The sequence below is a fragment of the Grampus griseus genome, assembly GCF_964374135.1.
Source record: "Grampus griseus genome assembly, chromosome: 19".
Classification (NCBI taxonomy): Eukaryota; Metazoa; Chordata; class Mammalia; order Artiodactyla; family Delphinidae; genus Grampus; species Grampus griseus.
Window position 1 is genome coordinate 7,672,958 of NC_139013.1, and position 18,036 is coordinate 7,690,993.

Genomic DNA, 18,036 nt, shown 5'->3' on the forward strand with positions numbered 1-18,036 from the left:
GGTGAAGGGTGGGGTGTGTGCAAAAGAAGCCGGGGAAAGGGCCTGGGTCCCAGGTGGAACCCCACACTGCCCAGGCAAGAGGCCTGACCCTGGACCTGGTGGGTACACGGCTAGATTCTGCCCCTTAAAGTGGGGGCCAGGGTGGGCTACAGTCTCCAGAGGGGCAGGGACTGGGGGCCGGACATCTGGGCTCCCCAGTGGCAGGCGGTGGCGTCTGGATCCCCCAGGAACACCGTGGGACGCAGCCGGTTGCCCGGGGTACTAGGGGCCAGAAAGCGGTACCCCGTGAACCGCCCAGGCAAGAGAGGAGGTGGGAGATGGGGCGAGCCCCTTAACAAGGCCGGTGCCGGGGATCGGGGGCAAATGCCCGCCACAAGAGCTCAAAATGGCGCCAGGCTCCTCCTCGGGAGGTGCGGAGGGCCGCGCCCGTCGTCTGGGGCGGGGGAGGCGGCCTCCGCACCAGGCGACTGCGGTGGGAACGCTGCGGGCTGTGAAATCAGGCTGGGAGAACGGGACCCACCCGCACCCACTGCTACCTCTTCGACTCCCAGCTGGGGCACAAACCCGGGTCCAGATTCAGAGCCAGGGGCCTGGACAGTGGGGCCCAGAAGGGCTCCAAGGCCCCCAGACCCGAGTGGGCTCCTCATCAGGGGCTGCCAGCCCGGGGGGGGGGGCGGTGGGGTGGGTGGGCGCGCATTTCCGCGCCGGGTCCATCCTCGATCCTGCCACCCCCGGCTCTGGACTGCTGGTCCCTGCGGACGCCCTAGCATCTGGCCCTGCCCTGTCTCCTCTCCTCCTTTAGTACCCGCCACCCCCGACATCTGTTCCCCCTTCTGCTCTGGGGACCTTAGGACTGGAGGGGAATGCGGGGGCTCTGATTGCCGGACCCTGAGGCCTAGGATGGCAGTGGAGGGTGGGGAGGGCAGAGGTTATCAGAAATGCAAGCACAGGGTCCTCCCATCGCGAGCCCCAAGGGGAAACCAGGGGTCTGCCCTCCCAGCCCAGGCTTCCAGCCCCCAGGCATCCCCGTCCCCATCGGGTCCCTCAGCACAGCTCTTGGGGCTTTGAACCTGGGTGAGAAAGGGTTAAGAGCGGTGGAGGCTAGGGCTGGGTGGCAGGGAGGCCTGGTTGTTTGGGTTGTTTGGTGATAATCCCCCTCCGTGCCCTGGGCGTGGAGAACACGGTTAGGGCCCCACGTGGGAAAGGGCCTCCACTCTGATCCCAATCCCCATGGGCCTGGCCTCCTGCTTCTGCTCCCCGCCCCCTTCCGCCTCCCCGGTCAGGCCTGCGGGCCTGCCTGTGCTCCTCCTGCTTCACAGGTGTCTCTGAGCCCCCTGCCCACCTGTCTGTCTCAGCCCCCAGGCTCCCTGGGACCCGTTGCCCCCCACCCTGTGGACTCTGGTTGCCTCCTGGTCTCCCCTTGTGTCCGTCCTCTCTCCTCGCAGTTCCTTCTCCCTGCCTGGCCCTTGCCCTTCACTCACCTCTGCCCCCGCGACTCTGTCTTTGCCGTCTGTGCCTCTGTCGGCCCCTTTCTCCATTTCTTTGCCACTAAGTCTTCATCTTTCTCTAACTCCCCCTCCCCTGCCCACCCGGCTCCTCCTTTCTCCCCCTTGCCCCCTCTTTGGGTTTCCCCATCTGTCCCCCCTCCCTGCCCTCTCCCCAGGGCCCCCTGCCCCTCGACACTGACGGATAGCTCTGGGGTGTTAAGCTACGGATTAGTTCAGGCAAAATTCTCGATTTTGCTTGCGTTCTTTCCCCTTTGGGTTATGTAAACAGTAATTCTCCCCAGATGGAACTATTTTCCTCGCTCAGAAGCAGCCGGGAGGGGTCTGGGGCAGGGCTAGGGGTGGAATGCTGGGGTTCCTCAGGGAGCCTGGGGAGCGGGCTGGAGGCTGACCCCCGAGGGCGGCCTGAGGCCCCCTGCCCAGACACTCGTCTCCTCTCCAGGTACTTGCCTCCGCCAGAACCATGCCAGTGACCTTTGCCCTCTTGCTCCTCCTGAGCCAGGCCAGCGCAGACCCATGCTACCATCCAGGGGGCCGCCCCCGCTTCTGTCTCCCACCAGTGACCCAGCTGGCCAGCATGGCTGCCTCCTGTCCCCAGGCTTGCATCCCCTCCCCGGGGGCGGATCTCGGCCCCCGGGCCACCTGCAATGGCAGTCTGACCCTGGCTTTGGGTGGCCCCTTCCTCCTGACGTCCGTCAGCCTGCGCTTCTGCACCCCAGGACCCCCAGCCCTGGTCCTGTCTGCCGCCTGGGCCACCGGAGGGCCCTGGAGATCACTGTGGCGCAGACCCGCCTGGCCGGGGGCCTTGGGAGGCCCCGAGATGGTGACCTTCCAAGCCCCACTGGGCCCTAAGGCCAGGGTGGTGGCCAGTCACCTCCGTGTGGAGCTCGGGGGCCAGGCAGGGCTGGCAGCAGCAGGAGTGAGAGGCCGCTGCCAGTGCCATGGCCACGCAGCCCGCTGTGCTGCCCGTGACCGGCCGCCCCGCTGCCGCTGCCGCCACCACACCACCGGCCCAGGGTGTGAGAGCTGCCGCCCATCCCACCGCGACTGGCCCTGGCGGCCTGCCACGCCCCGGCACCCTCACCCTTGCCTGCGTGAGTCCTGGGCCCACCCTGACCCGCCAGCTGGCCACAGGGCTCCAGCAGCTGGGCCCTTCTCCCTGAGGGGCAGGATGTTCTCCCCCTCCCCAGAGCTGCATGCCCCTTGCTTCTCCCCATACTGTCCTCCAGCCAGTCCCCCTCTTCGCTTCCGCCCACTCCCTCTCCACCACCTGTGCTGTCCCCAGACTTCCAGCTGCTTACATGCCCATTAGGGGGCTCCAGCGTCTCCCCGACACTTGATCACGGTGATGGTGATATGGATAACATTTCCTGAGCTCCCAGCCCAGGGCCTGGCTTGGCGCAGGTGCTCAGGTGGTATTTACTGAGTGGCTGTAGGAAAACAGGGCAACTGGACATTTTCGGAATCATCAAATCAACCACAGGGGGTAAGGATTTATTCATTAGACACATATTTATCCAGCAACTACTATGTGCAGGGCAGGTATTGCATCAGGCCCATTTTACAGATGAGGAGACTGAGGCTAGAGCTGGGAAGTCCCTTGCGCAATGACATGGCTGGGATCTGAGCTCAGGAGCAGAAGCCCAAGGGTCTTAGCTTGTCCTTGCCAGCCACCTTTATGTGCTGTCACACTAGATGTTCTCGGGCAGCAGACACGGGCATGGCCTCAGCAGCCAGCCAGACTGCCTGGGCTCAAATCCCAGCTTCTCTGCTTCCTGGCTGTGTGACCCCCAACAAATGACCAAACCTCTCTTTGCCTCCATTGGCTCACCTGTAATGTGAGGATAGTAACAGCCCTTCCTTTACAGGCTGTAGTGAAAATTCAATACATTAAAATAAAGTCCTTAGAATAAAGCCTGATACAGGACCTGGCACGGAGGAAGAGTTATCTGATTCCGCCAATGTTACCATTGCCCAGACGAGGAGGGTGAGGCCCAAGGGGACGTGTCACTTGCTCTACGTCTCACTGTCAGCAAGGGGCAGTGCTGGGACTGGACTCAGAGAAGTCTTCCGAGAGGCTGGGCCATCCACCAGCCTTCCAGCTGGACCAGAGCTCCCCAGGCCCCACTCAATGCCCTCCCCCATCCTCAGGGCTTCCAGACTGGGCCTGAGTCTGGGCCCTTCCCCATCCCTCCAGCGGCTCTCCTCAGAGACAGCCCTCCTCATCCCACCTCCAGCCTGCAGCCTTGCTAGAGTCTGAGTGTGTTACATGGCCTTGCTAACTCCACTCCATGGATAGATACACACCACACACACACACACACACACACACACACACACACACACCCTCCATTCTCTCGCTCCTGGACCTCCCTCTCTCTCCACCTCACACATCCTTTGCCCCTCTCCCCCTCTACGTCTTCCTGCAATGTCGAGTGGACTAACTTACAGACCATCCCAGCTATCCTCTGCTCCCCACTCTGTTCTCATCACACTTGGGTCCCCTTTGACCCGCTGTTCTCATCATCCCAGGCCTCTGTCCAGTTGGCCCATTCCTATCAGTAAGATCTGATGCCCCTACAGGGGAGTGAGGGAGGGGAGAATCACGTGGCCTAAGGGTGGGGTGGGGTCCATCCTGGGGGAGGACAGGGCCTGGGAGCTGGGGAGGCTGTCCCTCTGTGGATCACCACATCCCCTCAGGCTGAGCTGGGCAGCCGACCCTCCGAACCTGGGTAACAGACCAACAGTGTTGTGATGGAGAAGGGTCTGGGCAGACAGGATGAGACTAACTCCTGTGGCGGAGCTGTGGGCTTTATAGAATCCAAAGCCCAACTCTACTGATTGATAATCTCAAGAGTGCTGCCATCCCTAATGCCTACAAAATCCCTTGAGAGAGGAACTGAGATCCCCACTGGATGGGAGGACACTGAGGCTCAGAGAGGGGGAGTCATTTTCCCAAGAACACACAGCTGTCCCAGCTCCCTGACCTTCCCGCTACTCCTTGGGGCCCTGCCAGTCCAGGCCTCTCAAACCTCTTGGGGTCAAAAACTCCTTACATATCTCCAAAGAGTGGTCCATGAACTCCCCGCATCGGCATCTCACAGGCCTCTCAAACCTCTTGGAGTCAAAAACTCCTTTCATCTCTCCAAAGAGTGGTCCATGAACTCCCTGCATCGGCATCTCACTTTGGGATGCTTGCTAGACATACAGGCCCCTGGACCCACAGAAGCCCTGGGATGGGCCCTGGCATCTGTGTTGCTCTTTTGAAACATTTCCCCCGTAATCTGGATAAGCGGTAAGGTTTGAGAGCCACTGCTTTTGAAAATCCGATCAACACTCCCCAGCAAGATGTACATGGTAAGTGGGCCTCATGTGAGCTGTATGAGAAGCACTGGAGGGCGCCTGGGTTGCAATCCTGCCTCTGACCACCCCTCAGCTGAGTTTCTTTGGGCAGATGACCTCGCCTCTCTGCCTCAGTGCTCACATCCATAAAATAGGGATGATGACAGCCCCAGTCTCACAGAGCTGCTGTGAGAAGGAAACATGCCAAGCACTCAGCACATGGTGCCTGGCACGTGGATGTGCTAAACGGGCAAGGGCATGCTCTGTGTCGGGTACGGAGTTAAGTAAGCACCGTTTACGTAGGTGGTTGCATTTCAAGATCATGAAGTAGACACTATAAATGCCATTTTACAGCAAAGGAGACTGAGCTACAGAAAGGAGTCGTCACTTGCCCACGGAAACAGTGAGACACTTACACGCGGGGGTCTGATTCCACAGCCTAGGCCCAGAGCCGCCACTCTTCTTTACACCCCCTGGTTTTACACAGACATCCAGCACATTCACCACTCCTCTCGGGCTCATGCAGCTCCAGTCCAGTGCACCCATTTTAAGGATGACAACGAAGAGCATCTAGGACCCACACTTACCTAGGGACCCCCAGGCAGTCTCTTTCCTGAGGGCAGTGGGGAGAAAGCTGGGAAAGGGGAACAGAGAGCCGGGCCTGATGTGCCCTTACTCCATCCTGTTCCTAGCCTGTTCCTGCAACCAGCACGCCCGACGCTGTAGGTTCAACTCTGAGCTGTTCAGGCTGTCGGGCGGCCGGAGTGGGGGTGTTTGTGAGCGGTGCCGCCACCACACAGCCGGGCGGCACTGCCACTACTGCCAGCCGGGGTTCTGGAGGGACCCTAGCCAGCCTATCAACAGCCGCAAGGCCTGCAGGGGTGAGTGCAGCCTGAAGCCCAGCCTAGAGGGAAAGGAGGCAGGCAGGTCTGAGGGGGGAGGGGCCGGGGGCCTGGATCCTGGGTCTGAGGGGGGAGGGGCCGGGGGCCTGGATCCTGGGTCTGGGGGGGAGGGGCCAGGGGCCTGGATCCTGGGTCTGGGGGGGGGAGGGGCCGGGGGCCTGGATCCTGGGTCTGAGGGGGGAGGGGCCGGGGGCCTGGATCCTGGGTCTGAGGGGGGAGGGGCTGGGGGCCTGGATCCTGGGTCTGAGGAGGAGTGGCCAGGGAATTCCAGTCTCCTCAGTCCTTGGGGAGGAAGAGGCTGGGAGCCTGCACTGCACATCCCCAGCTCCTCTCCTCATGTAGCCTGCCAGTGCCATCCTATCGGGGCGACAGGTGGTACCTGCAACCAGACCAGTGGGCAGTGCTCCTGCAAGTTAGGGGTCACTGGCCTGACATGCAGCCGCTGCGGTCCTGGCTACCAGCAGAGCCGCTCCCCAAGGATGCCCTGCCAGCGTGAGTCCTGAGGGACAGGGCCCAAGTCTGAAGGGGGGTGGGAAGGAGACATCCCAGATCTCCAGGGGGCAGGTGTTGTGAGGACCTGCTTCGTAGGAGACGGAAGCTAGAGAGTGGAGGCCGGACTCTGAGTCCTTAGGGAGGTGAAGACTGAAAGTCCAGTCTCCTCCATCTTGGGGACGAAGAGGGTGGGAGCCTGGATACCTGGGTCTGAGGGAGGAAGGGGCTGGGGACCTGGGCTTCTGAGTCTTAAGAAAGTGGCCAGGGACCAGGACTCCAGGTCCTGGGGGAGAAAGGCGAAGTGTGCTTCCACTCTTGGGCCTCAGAGGAATAGACATTTGGGGTCTGGAAGCCTACTTCCTCGGGGGGAGCGGGCTGCGCATGGGAGGCACTAAGGCCCTGTCTCTCCTCTGCTCTTTCACAGGAATTCCAGAGGCAACCACCACCCTTGCTACAACCCCTCATGCTTACAGCTCGGGTAAGACTGGCTGGCCTAGAAACCCCTGGCAGCAAGAGGGATCAGGGATGGGCTGACTGGGCCTCCAGGTGGGGATCCAGGGGTGTTCCACCGAGCCCAGTCCCCAAGGGTTCAGGCACCCCAGCTGTCCGTCAAGATGAAATGCAGGGGATGGGCAGGGGCAGAACGCTGTAGTCCAGGCCTCAGGAGCCCACTGCAGCCTGACCCTCCCCAGACCCTCAGTGTCAAAACTACTGCAATATCTCGGACACCAGGGTACACATGAGCCTTCGGAGGTACTGCCAGCAGGAGTACGGTGAGTGCTGGGGAGGAAAAGGGCCAGCAGGGGCTCTGATCTGCTGCAAGCCGCCCCCTTCTCTGGCCTTCAGTTTCCTCAGCTTAAATGGGAAGGGGTGTTGGACTCTACAGGGCCCTTCCTGATCTAGAACCTAACAGGACAGCAGACAATGGGCAGAAGGGGCGGTGGGGAGGGGCGCTCCCTACCGTCCTAGGTCTCCTCTCTCCCCATGTTATTGGCCTTGCAGAGTTTCACGATCTCCTTCAGCCTGACGTCTCTGAGGGAGGGAGGTGGCCTCCTGAGGATGGAAGGAGAAAGGGCAACTGGTTGAATGGAAGGGATCCTTGCACCGTCTTGTCTGTCTCAGACCCCCTGCCTCCTATCAGGGTCTGAGATATCGGAGCCCCACTCCCACAGACTCACCCCACAGTTCCCTAATCCACCAGTCCACACCAGCCCCCGACCCCAGGGCCTGTGGCTGCAGGCTCTCTTGGACAATGAGTTCAGCCCAGTCCCAGTTACTTCCCTCAATGGTATAGGATCCCAGACCTCTCCTCCCTGAGGCTCAGCATCTGCCCACTAGTGTCCTTGAACTTCAAAGGTGGAGGCTTCTCCCCCCACCTCCCACAGGGATCTTCTGCCCCAAAGACCCAGCTTGTCTGCCAGAGTCCTGCTCCCAACACGTCTCACCTCACCCCCTCAGAGAGGACACGTCTCTGAATCACCACTAGTATGACCTCGACCCTCAGCTTCCAAGGACTGATCTCCTTCTGGCCCCCAAATTAATCCTAAATGCAGATCCCTCCCATGGCAATACCCCTGTTTTCCAAGGGCTCTGTCTGCTCCTAATACCTTCTGACCCCTTGGCATTAGAGATCTGGACTTGCCTCTTGGGCCTTGTTCCCAGCCCCACCCACTGCAGGGTCCTCCTGGGACCTCTAACCCTTTAAGTAATCCCTGTACCCACTGCTTCTAATATGACCCCCAAAGCACCCCATCTGGCATATTCCTGGTAGGCCCCTGGGTTCCTCGCCCTGTCTGGCCTCCCTCTCCAGAGTAACCCCCACCTCCCCCGCCTTCCCAATCACAATCCTGTGACCCAACCTATCGCTCCATAAGCCCCACTCTCCTTGCTTTGACCCATCTCCCCAGAAAGATCTCACTCCTCACAGCACACAGCCAGACCCCCAGACCTCTCACCCTCAAAGGTTCAAGGTCTCTCCCTACTGATGCGATCCCGGAAGCCCACTCTCGGGTCCCGGGCCCCGGGCCCCTCCCCACCAGGACTGACCCCACGGGACCCGGAGCCTCCCCACCGCCCAGGCCTGACATCTCCCCTCCCCGCAGTGCTCCGTGCGCAGGTGCTGGCGTCCGAGGCGGCGGGCCCGGCGTGGCAGCGGCTGGCCGTGCGCGTCCTGGCTGTATACAAGCAGCCGGCGTGGCCTGTGCGCCGCGGCGGCCAGGACGCCTGGGTGCCCCGCGCCGACCTGGCCTGTGGCTGCTTGCGCCTGCGGCCCGCCACCCACTACCTGCTGCTGGGCAGCGCGGCCGCCGGCCCCGACCCCGCGCGCCTCGTCCTCGACCGCCATGGCCTCGCGCTGCCCTGGAGGCCGCGCTGGGCCCGGCCGCTGCGGCGGCTGCAGCAGGAGGAGCACGCTGGGGGCTGCCACGGCCTGCGGCCTTCGACCCCGAGCCCCGAACCCAGGATCTAGAGCCGGAGCCAGGCGGCCTCAAACTCCAAGGGAGGGACTGGAAGCAACCGCCAGAGGAGTCTTCTACCTCGACGGTGCGTCCCCCAGCAAGCCAATCAGACGCCGCAGAGCCCCTGACGTCACTTGCATGTGCCAGCACCGAGGAGGCATGAGGGACTTTTAAATAAAGGCGGCAAACCTCTTGGTCTCTGGCTAGGACACTCGACCTGTGACCTACGCAGCTAGTCCCCTCAATAAAGTCTCAACTCTTGGGGAAAGTCGGCTACAGACCCCTGACCTGTGCTGGGAGGGTATCTGAGGGGCAAATGAAGAAGGCCACGAGGAAATCTGTGGAGCCGAATATGGCTACAGCTCTCTGACAGAATAGCCAATCCAATGAAAAAGCTGGTATGACGTCACTGGGTGCTAGTCAGATTTATATTGCCTGACGATTAGTTAAAGCTGGTGGGAGGGGAGGGTGGCTAGAAAAGGCGGGAAATACACCTGAGGAAAGCACAGCAGTGTCAGATTTCCAGAAAGTTCCAGATTGTGAAACACTTGGTTTCTGATGGCCCCAGGATGGTCTCTGAGAAAAGAATAATGGAACTTTGAGTGACTATCTGAAGAGGGTTCTCTTGGGTTCACCTGGTCTTGAAGCACAGCCTAAACCCTTTCCTGAGGGAATAGCCATTTGGGAGCCACAGAGTGGTGTGACGTCACTTGGTGCTAAGCAGAATTCGATTCCACCCAACAGCTGGGTACCTACAGGCCAGAGGGATGGGGTTAAAAAGGCAGGAAGCTTAAGTACTATGGAATGGAAGGCCGTCAGGGCCTATGATCTTCCTTGTCACCCTGGCCTCTGCCCCCACAATCAACAAAAAAAATTTCAAATTTGGGTGACCTTGGTAGGAGAGAAAGTGAGCTAGTACTTTGAAGGAATCTCAGACAAAGTGATATGACTTAAGGTCCACTGGTGCCTAGAGAGCAACCTATTCTTTCCCTGAGAGAAAAGCAGGCCTCTTAGCCAATGGGGAGTCAGGCTGGGCCATGATGTCATTGGGTGCTAGGCAGAGAGAACAGACCCTCCCGCCAATGTTCTGGGTATGCTCCTGAGGAGACTAAGAAAGGCAGGAAATAGCCTTCAGGAGGTGGCTGACCCCCAAGCTACCAATACTATCCTATATATAGGGAGGCTTGCCTTTGGCTTCCAACTGGGCCCTGGGTGCGGGCATATCTGAAGCAGGAGTTAGGAGTCTTTAAGGGTTTTTCTAAGAAGAGTTCTGTGTTTCAGAAAAGTTCTAGATTTCTTTATCTTGCTCTTTCCATCCTTTCTCAAAATCAGTTCAGTCGGGCACCTACCCCACTACTTAACCCTCACATCTACTTACAACTTTAATAATATATTGGCCAGGGACTTCCCTGGTGGTGCAGTGGTTAAGAATTCGCCTGCCAATGCAGGGGACAAGGGTTCGAGCCCTGGTCCGGGAAGATCCCACATGCCGCAGAGCCCGTGCGCCACAACTACTGAGCCTGTGCTCTAGAGCCCGTGAGCCACAACTACTGAGCCCTCGTGCCACAACTACTGAAGCCCACGCGTGCCCAGAGCCTGTGCTCTGCAACAAGAGAAGCCAACGCAATGAGAAGCACACGCACCGCAACGAAGAGTAGCCCCCTCTCGCTGCAACTAGAGAAAGCCTGCACACGATGAAGACCCAATGCTGCCAAAAATAAATAAATAAAATTTAAAAAATATATTGGCCAGCTATTTTACCAACAAAACTGAGTTTATTAGGGACTAGCAGAGAAATCACAATCAGCGATATGCAAAAATGGGTGACCATAAGCAAATACAGAGAACAAGCAAGGGGAGCATGCTTTTATAGGGAAAAGAGGAGAGTTGGGAGGGGCTGTAATAACCAAAGAGTCCATTGGAGGAAACTGGGAGTCCAAAGTATGGAGGCTTCACATTGGTTGGCCTGCTACAGCCTGACTGGCTGAGCTGCCCTGGATGGAGAGAAGTTTTCTTCTTCCTTCTGATAGTAACCTAGAGGTACCTTCCTATCACAGATGTAGGTTTACTTCTCTCCTGTTAATTGAGGTCTCCTGGTGGGATCTGAGAGCGCCCCCTACAGGCCTGTCCCAACTCCAACTCTACCTGAGGTTTCTTCAGTTACACATAGTAAATATGTTCATAATTCAGCCTTTTTTCTTTTTTTTTTATCATGTCCACTGCTACCACCTTGATCCAAGCCATCACCACTCTTTGCCTGGATTACAGGTAGTCCCCATACTGGTCTCCCCACTACCCTCTTAGAGTCTTCTTCACACAGAAGCTAGGATAATGATTTAAAACCTAAGTCAGACCCCTGACCTAGGCCCCAGTGGACCGTGCTGTTACTATGCTCAAAACTCTTGTCTTCCCATCTTTCTCAGAATAAGATCCAAAGTCCTTGCCCTGCTCTACAAAACCTTACTTGGTCCACTCCCACCCCATACCTGACCTCACCTCTTACAACTTTCCCTCACTCACCCCTCTGCAGCTACACTGGTCTCCTTCCTGTTCCTTTAAAAACCAAGAACACTCTGCTTCAGGGCCTTTGCACTTGCCCTTCTCTCTTCCTGGAACACACTGCCTTGTATAGCAGCAAGCTAGTTCCCGTACTTCATTAAGGACTTCCATTAGTCAGGTTAGGCTAGCCCTGTTGGCTTGACACAACGAGAGTTGATTTCTTTCTCATGTACCTGTCCCATGCAAGTCAGCAAGGGGCGATTTTCCACAGAATCATTGAAGCACCCAGGCTGAGAGGCATCCACCGTCTTGTCACTGCACCAGCTGCAACCCATGGTATCCTTGATCACTGAGGAGGGGGGAGAGAGAGATAGACAGACAGACAGAGGGTATTGAATGGTCCCACACAAGAAATAGATGCTTTTGGGCTTCCCTGGTAGCGCAGTGGTTGAGAATCTGCCTGACAATGTGGGGGACACGGGTTCGAGCCCTGGTCTGGGAAGATCCCACATGCCGCGGAGCAACTGGGCCCGTGAGCCACAATTACTGAGCCTGCGCGTCTGGAGCCTGTGCTCCGCAACAAGAGAGGCCGCAACAGTGAGAGGCCCGCACACCGTGATGAAGAGTGGCCCCCGCTCGCCGCAACTAGAGAAAGCCCTCGCACAGAAACGAAGACCCAACACAGCCAAAAATAAATAAATAAATTAATTAATTAAAAAAATTAAAAAGAAATAGATGCTTTAGCCCAGGAACAACTCTAGCCCTTCTACTCACAGCTCATTAGTCAGGATTACAGTTGCACAAAGGCAGGAAAGCAGAATTCTCCTATGTGCCCAGAAAGAGAGAAGAACCAGTGTATTAGTTTTCTATTGCTGCCATAACAAAGTAACACAAATTCAGCTGCTAAAACAACACAGAGTTATTCTCTGACAGTTCTAGAGGTCCAAAGCCCAACATGGATTTTACTGGGCTGAAATCAAGGTGTCAACAAAGCTGCATTCCTTCTGGAACCTCTAGGGAAGAATGTTTCCTTTCCATTCCCTGCGCCTAGATGCCACCTGCATTCGTTGGCTCATGGCCCCTTCCTCTATCTTCAAAGCCAATAATGGTAAGTCGAGTCCCTTTCACACTTAAGATTTCTCCTGCCTTTTCTTCTCTTTCTCCTCCTCCTCTTCCTCCTTCTTTTTCCTCTCTTTTTTTATTTTTTATTGTTTTGCGGTACGCGGGCCTCTCACTGTTGTGGCCTCTCCTGCTGCGGAGCACAGGCTCCGGACACGCAGGCTCAGCGGCCATGGCTCACGGGCCCAGCCGCTCCTCGGCACGTGGGATCTTTCCGGACTGGGGCACGAACCTGTGTCCCCTGCATCGGCAGGCGGACTCTCAACCACTGCGCCACCAGGGAAGCCCACAAATCTAAATCTTAAAAAAAAAAGAAAGAAAGAAAGAAAGAAGCAAGGATAGAGGCAAGGAGACTTAGCATCCATCACACAAGTAGCTGGCAAGTAGCCGGCCTTCAAACTTAGTTCTCCAGAGCTGAGCTTATCCAATCAGTAGCCACTGCCACATTGGTGGTGGGTGGATAACATATCCGACAGAGCAGATAAAGAATATTTCCATCATCGCAGAAACTTCTATTGGACGGCACTGCTCTAGAGACGATTTTCATGAAGTGTGTGGCCTCTGGAGCCAGACCGCCTGGGTTCAAATCCCTCTCTATTCCTCAGTTTTCTCATCTGTGAAATGGGGGTGGTGATGATGATGATAATGGGAAGTAACCCACAGGGCATATTATGAGGATTAAATGAATTAACATGTGTAGGTAATGGGCTTAGAACAGTGTCTGGCACAGAGTAAGAGCCATTGGAGTTTGTTTTTATTATTTAAACACTGGTGGCCACACATCCCCCAGGAGAGGCGAACCCAGGAGGTGAGAACACAGATCGGGAGGATTTTTCCCAGGCTCCCCCAGAGAGTTAAGAGCAGGGAAGGAGGGGCGAGGAGGCCAAGCGGGGCTGTGGGAACCACCCGGGCCCGGAGAGTCCTGGCCTTGCTGCCTCCTACGCAGGGGTTGGGGACATAGGAGACAAAAGTGAGGAGCGGGGCAAGCCGCATATGTTCTTTTTGACCCAAACTTTGTTCCCAGTGCCTGAGACGAATAGGCGTGAAATTCACATCTGGGACCCACCTCCGGCCTGGCCATTCCCTCCCGCCTCTGGGCATTGAGCCCAGTCTGTCTTGCTGCTATAATGGAAGCAGCACAGGTGGCTTCCAGAATTCAGAAGAGGCCCCTGCCCACCGCAGCATCACTGATGGCTTCCTGAAAGAGCAGACTCCTGAAATGCATATGAGCTGAGCACGAATTTGCCCAGCAGAGGAGGCAGAAAGAAAGGCCAAGTTAGAAGTTACAGTTTGTGCAAAGGTCCAGAGGCCAGAGGGCCCGGTGTGGTAAGAGAGGAGAAATGAGGCTGGGGATAGGGGGTAGTCAGGGCATGTGGGGCCTCTAAGACCAGGCTGAGGGCCTGAGTTTTTCCCCAGTGCCTCTGGGGAACCCTAGGTGGTCTATGACCAGAGGATCAGCCCTGTATGAGAAACAAACGTGATATGGACCATCACAGAGGTGGCTCCGTTCACTGGGCCAGCCCCAAGAAGGCCTTGAATACAGCCTGCAAGTCAGGAAACTACTCTCAGAGGATGTGACGTCTGAGGTAGGTCTTGAAGGACAGAGGAAGGATTTGGACATGACAAGAAGAGGAGAGGTGGGGACTTTGTCCAGAGGTGCTGGGGAGCTATGGGAAGGCTATAACTAGGGGAGAAGTGAGGTCAACTCTGAATGTAGAAGACCCCTCCGGGGTCCCTGGAGGGTAGACTGGAGGGGGAGGGAGACTGCGGTGGGGGAGGGGCTGGAGGGAGGATCCTGGTGGGAGAAGATGAGTTCTGAGCCAGGGCTGGGATGTTATGGGGACAGAAAGAGGGTCAGGAAAATGTTACCTACACTGGAAGACTTCCTCTTACCCCCATGTAAGAAAATCTTTTTCTTAGCCATTTCTGAATGCAATGCCACAGTTCCTATATTTCATTTCATTCACTCACTTATTCATTCATTCAACATATTCTCCCAAATTCTCCCTGGGAAATGCTGGGACCAGGACCTGAGTCAGTCCCCGGATTTGCCCTGGAGGAGCTCCCAGTCTGGGAGGGTGAGGTAGGAGAGAGACCTGGGTACAGTCACATTGGTGTGATGTGTAATAATGGGGGCAGCACAGGGCCCAGGCTGAGAGGTCAGGGAAGACTTCTTGGAGGAGGTGAGGCCCTCCCTGGGCCTTGAAGGAAACCCAAGTGTCTCCCAGGCTGATAGGAGGGGTGAGAATCTCTAGGGAGAGACATCAGGAGCATCGTCTCATTCAATCACGCCCGACTTCTCTCCTGAGGACGCCCATGTCCTTTATGTAGGGTGATGCCGGGGACCCAGAGATGGGTCAGGCCTGGGCCCTGGAGGAAGGGCACACAGGGACACAGTCCCTCTCCTAATGAGATCTGTGCTCTAATGGAGGTACCCAGGACATTGAGAAGGTCCACAGAAGACACAGACCTAGCCTGAAGGTCAGGGAGGGCTTCCTGGAGGAGGAGAGTCAAAGTGTGGGGAGAGCCTACTCTTCCTGTCATGTCAGTCTGTCTTCTCTCCCTCCGTGTATCTCTGGTTCCTTCATTGGCTCTCCCTGTGATGAGTTCCATGTCTTTCTCATGATGTCTCCCAACCCCTGGGGTAGGCGGCTATAAAAAATTACACAAACTGCACAGCTAAAAATAAGAGAAATTTATTCTCCCACGGTTCTGGAGGCCAGAAGTCTGACATCAAGGTGTGGGCAGGGCCACAGTCCCTCCGAAGGCTCTAGGGGAGGATCCATCCTTGCCTCTTCCAGCTTCTGGTGGCTCCTCGTGTTCCTTGGCTTGTGGTTGCATCACCCCAATCTCTGCTCTGTCTTCACATCACCTTCTCCTCTGTCTCAAATCTCCCCCGCCTTTCTTTTCCCTTTTTCTTTTTTTTAAGTTGAAGTATAGTTGATTTACAATATTCTGTTAGTTTCAGATGTGCACAAAATGATTCGGTTATATATATACATATGTATATATCTACGTAGATATATGTCTATATTCTTTTCTCCTGATTCTTTTTCATTACAGTTTATTAGAAGATATTGAATGTAGTTCCCTGTGCTATACAGTAAATCCCCGTTGTTTATCTATGCCTTTATTTTATAAGAACTTATCACTGGATTTAGGGTTCACCCAGACAATGTGGGATGATCTGATGTCAAGATCATTATCTTAATTACATCTCCAAAGACCCTTTTGCCAAATAAGGTCCTATTGACAGGTTCTGAGTGGGCATGTCTCTTTTTGGGGGGAGGGAGGCATCAGTCAACCCATGACATGTAGTGAGTTACTTCCTTCTCTGAGCCTCGGGGTTCTATCTGTATAATGGGGCTAATACTAACCCCCACCAGATGGGGCAACTTTGAGGGTTAACAAAACCTAAAGAGTGCGTGGTACAGCCCCAGTGTCTAGAAAACTCTCAATCAGAGTGGCTTCCATTTATTTATTTGGTTGCACCGGGTCTTAGTTGCGGCAGGCAGGCTCCTTAGTTGCAGCTCGCAGGCTCTTTAGTTGTGGCATGCATGTGGATCTAGTTCCCTGACCAGGGATTGAACCCAGGCCCCCTGTATTGGGAGCGCGAGTCTTAACCGCTGCACCACCAGGGAAGTCCCTGGCTTCCATTTCTTATTGATTTATGTGTCTGTCAGAGCTGGGTTCTTCTGCCAGTCTTTTCCTGCCACTTCCCCGTAGTCTCTGCACATATGTCTCCATCATATTTTCTCCATCCTTCTTTGCTTCCTTCCTGTATAACTCTGGGCAAGCCCTTTGAGACTTGGCTTACTCATCTGTAAAATGGGATAATAACATCTTCTCTTTCATAGAGAGGCTGTGATGATTACATGAGTCAGTTCATAGAAAGTGCTCAGAACTTTGCCTGGTATGTAGTAGGTACTTCATGTCCTGGCTGCTATTACTGTAATTATTATTATTACTACTACTGCTTTGGTTTCCTTTGTCTTGACTCTTTTCCCTGTCTCCGCAGCTCCCTCTGTCTTCAAGAGTCTCTCTTGACACATTCCTGCCTTTCTGAATAAGTGTCTCACCAACCTCTAAGCCTCACGGGCCTTTAAGAGTCCGTCTCCATTCCTCTCTCTCTTCCTCTCCCCACCTGTGATGGTTTTAAAATAAGCCCACATTCTTTGATACCCCTCTGTTCAAGAGGAGGAGCTTAATCTCTTTCCCTTTGAATGTGGGCTAGACTTACTGTTTCACCTCCAATGAATAGAATAAAGAAGTGGTGGTGTCAGGAATTCCCTGGCGGTCCAGTGGTTAGGACTCGGTGCTTTCTGCTGGGGCCTGGGTTCAATCCCTGGTCAGGGAACTGGGATCCTGCAGGCTATGCAATGCAGCCAAAAAAAAAAAAGGGGATGATGTGTGACTTTGGACAGAGGTCATATAAGATACTGCTCTCTCTCTCTCTCTCTCTCTCTCTCTCTTTCCCTCCCTCTCTCTCTCTCTCCAATCACTCGCTCTGAGGGGGAAGTCAGCGGCCATGTTGTGAGGACACTCAAGCAGCCCTATGGAGGGGCTCACCTAGTGAGCAGCTGAGGCCTCTTGCCAAGCACCATGTAGGTGAGCTTGGAAGTAACCTTCCAGCCCCAGTCAAGCCTTCAGATGACTGCAGCCCTGGCCAACAGCTTACTGCACCTTCATGAGAGACTCTGAGTTCTCTGTTGTTATCTGAGCCAGAGCCACCCAACTAAACTGCTCCAAAATTCCTACCCCTCAGAAACCATGACATAATAAATATTTGTAGCTTTAAGCCACTGAGTTTTAAGATAATTTGTTATGTGACAAGGGATAATGAATATACCTTTCTTTCTCGTGTTTTCTCTGTCTCTCCATTTCTGACTCTCCTGGGTGTCTCCATCTCCCTCCATCACAGGTCCTCGAATGTCCATCTCCAATTCTCTATCCCTGAATCACTCTGTGTTTCTGAATTCTCTTTAGTCTCATCCTTCATGTCAGCTGACCTGTTTCTGGGACTCTCTCCCCCTATCTGGGTCTCTCTGTCTCTGTCCATCTGTTGGTCTCTGTTCATACCTCTTTCTCTGCATGAGTGCGTCTCTTTATAGATGTGCACGTGTGTCTGCCTCGTTCTCTGTCTCCTGCTCTCTCTGCCCCTTGCTCTGGGTGAGTGTTTCTCTGTCGCTCTGTCTTTAGATCTCTTTTTCTGTTTCTGTCTCTCCCCACACACCTCCTGCCTGGCATCTTGCTCTTCCATCTTTAACCTGGTATGTGGGACTCTCTCTCTCCTCTCTCTCTCTCTGTCTAGGTCTCTCTGCTTCTATCTCCAAGTTTTTGTGTCTACATCTGTCTCTCTGTGGGTCTCTGTATCTCTTTCTCTGCCTCCATCTGCATCTGTCTCCTTTTGTATTTTTTCCCTGTCATCCTGGGGTGTCTCCCTCTCTCTGTATCTCTCTCTCTTCTCGGTGTGTATTTGTTTCTGTATCTCCTTCATTCAATGTATGTAAGTCTCTCTGTCTCTCTCTCTCCTGCCGCCACCACCTCCCCCAGCAGCCCCCCAACCGCCCCAGCCTGCCCTCTCATCTCTACCCTGCATCTCCCTCCACCACGGCTCTCCGTATCCATCTCAGGCTCCCCTTCCCTTCCCAAGCCTCCACTGTTCCCTGACCTCACCTCTGCTCTCTCTTCTCTGCCTTCCCGGCTCCTCCAGCCTCTCTC

General features: G+C 55.4%; 1 protein-coding gene across 1 annotated transcript; it reads left to right on the forward strand.

Annotated features, from left to right (window-relative positions):
- Positions 1–1,968: 1,968 nt before the first annotated feature.
- Positions 1,969–8,708, forward strand: NTN5 (netrin 5; the record flags this gene model as incomplete). Its single annotated transcript, XM_082677690.1, has 6 exons — positions 1,969–2,599; positions 5,540–5,728; positions 6,092–6,241; positions 6,666–6,719; positions 6,934–7,014; positions 8,344–8,708. The coding sequence occupies 6 exons, from the start codon at positions 1,969–1,971 to the stop codon at positions 8,706–8,708; spliced, it is 1,470 nt and encodes a 489-aa protein (XP_082533816.1).
- Positions 8,709–18,036: the final 9,328 nt, after the last annotated feature.